General features: G+C 40.6%; 1 protein-coding gene across 1 annotated transcript; it reads right to left on the minus strand.

The window, feature by feature from the left end:
• Window positions 1-366: 366 nt before the first annotated feature.
• LOC121938081 (ragulator complex protein LAMTOR2-like) lies at window positions 367-796 on the minus strand (the record flags this gene model as incomplete). Its single annotated transcript, XM_042481364.1, has 2 exons — window positions 367-456; window positions 578-796. Coding segments are annotated over 2 exons (309 nt in total), but the record flags the coding sequence as incomplete, so codon positions are not given.
• Window positions 797-1,021: the final 225 nt, after the last annotated feature.

The following is a 1,021-nucleotide window of genomic DNA, read 5'->3' on the forward strand; positions in this document are numbered from 1 at the left end:
AAAATAAAAATATGATACTGTTGGGGCACTCCTAATGTCATCAGGTGACATAAAAGCTGAAGGTACTTTCACTCGTATTATTGGAGACCTGGGGTTTAACCAGGCGACCTTTTCCAGATGACCTTAGGGTCGAGCTGGCTTACAGCTCACAAGCATATCAGAGAGATTTTGAGGTGCTTGAATGTGTAAAGCCTTAAAAAACAAGCAATGAAGTTTTAAACTCATTTTTTAAATCTACTGGAAGACAGTGTAGTGACTGGCTCCTTTCAAAGTGGAAACAACATATTTTTTTGTTGTGTCTGTTTTGTTTGTGACATGGTGTGGGTCATGGAAATGATGTCAGCACCAACAGCCAAACAAACTCACCTTGGCTTTAAGCATCCCAAAGCCCACTGTCTCTTTGGCGTACATGCACAGCAGCAGGTTGGCGACACGAGTAATGGCCACTCGTCCCTCCTGAGACAGAAAACGAGAGCAGAAGTGACAAAGTGCTTCAGTTCAAACTGTCCAAATCACACACTCGTCATCATACACCTGAGAACAGCTGCAACGTTTCTGGGAGAGCTGCACTTCTTACCATACAGTCCATGAGTATGAATTTGAGCTTATCTTCGTTAAAGGCTTGGTGGCCGTTCTTGTCGTAAGCTGCCCAGATGTTGCTGGCGATGGCGGCTGTTACTCGTGCGTCAGTGTCCCCGTACCCGGAGTAAGCCAGAAGTGAACCTTCATTGTTCAGTAACCTGGTGAAGATATAAAGTTGGATGAGTCTGGCAACGTCCTTGTAACGCTTATCAGTTCAATTTTTCCATATTAAAAATGAAAATCAGGAAACCTGAAAATTAATTTTTCAATTTGAAAGTCAAGAATATACAAAAATGAAAATACAATTGGAATCTTAATATTCCAACTTAATGATTTTCATTTTTTTAATGGAAAATTGAACTGATGGCAGATGGACCCAGTTACATCTATCAAGCTACTTAACATTCTTGGCAATATCTACAAACTGTATCATAGTATA

The sequence above is a fragment of the Plectropomus leopardus genome, unplaced genomic scaffold, assembly GCF_008729295.1.
Source record: "Plectropomus leopardus isolate mb unplaced genomic scaffold, YSFRI_Pleo_2.0 unplaced_scaffold28406, whole genome shotgun sequence".
NCBI classification, from domain to species: Eukaryota; Metazoa; Chordata; class Actinopteri; order Perciformes; family Serranidae; genus Plectropomus; species Plectropomus leopardus.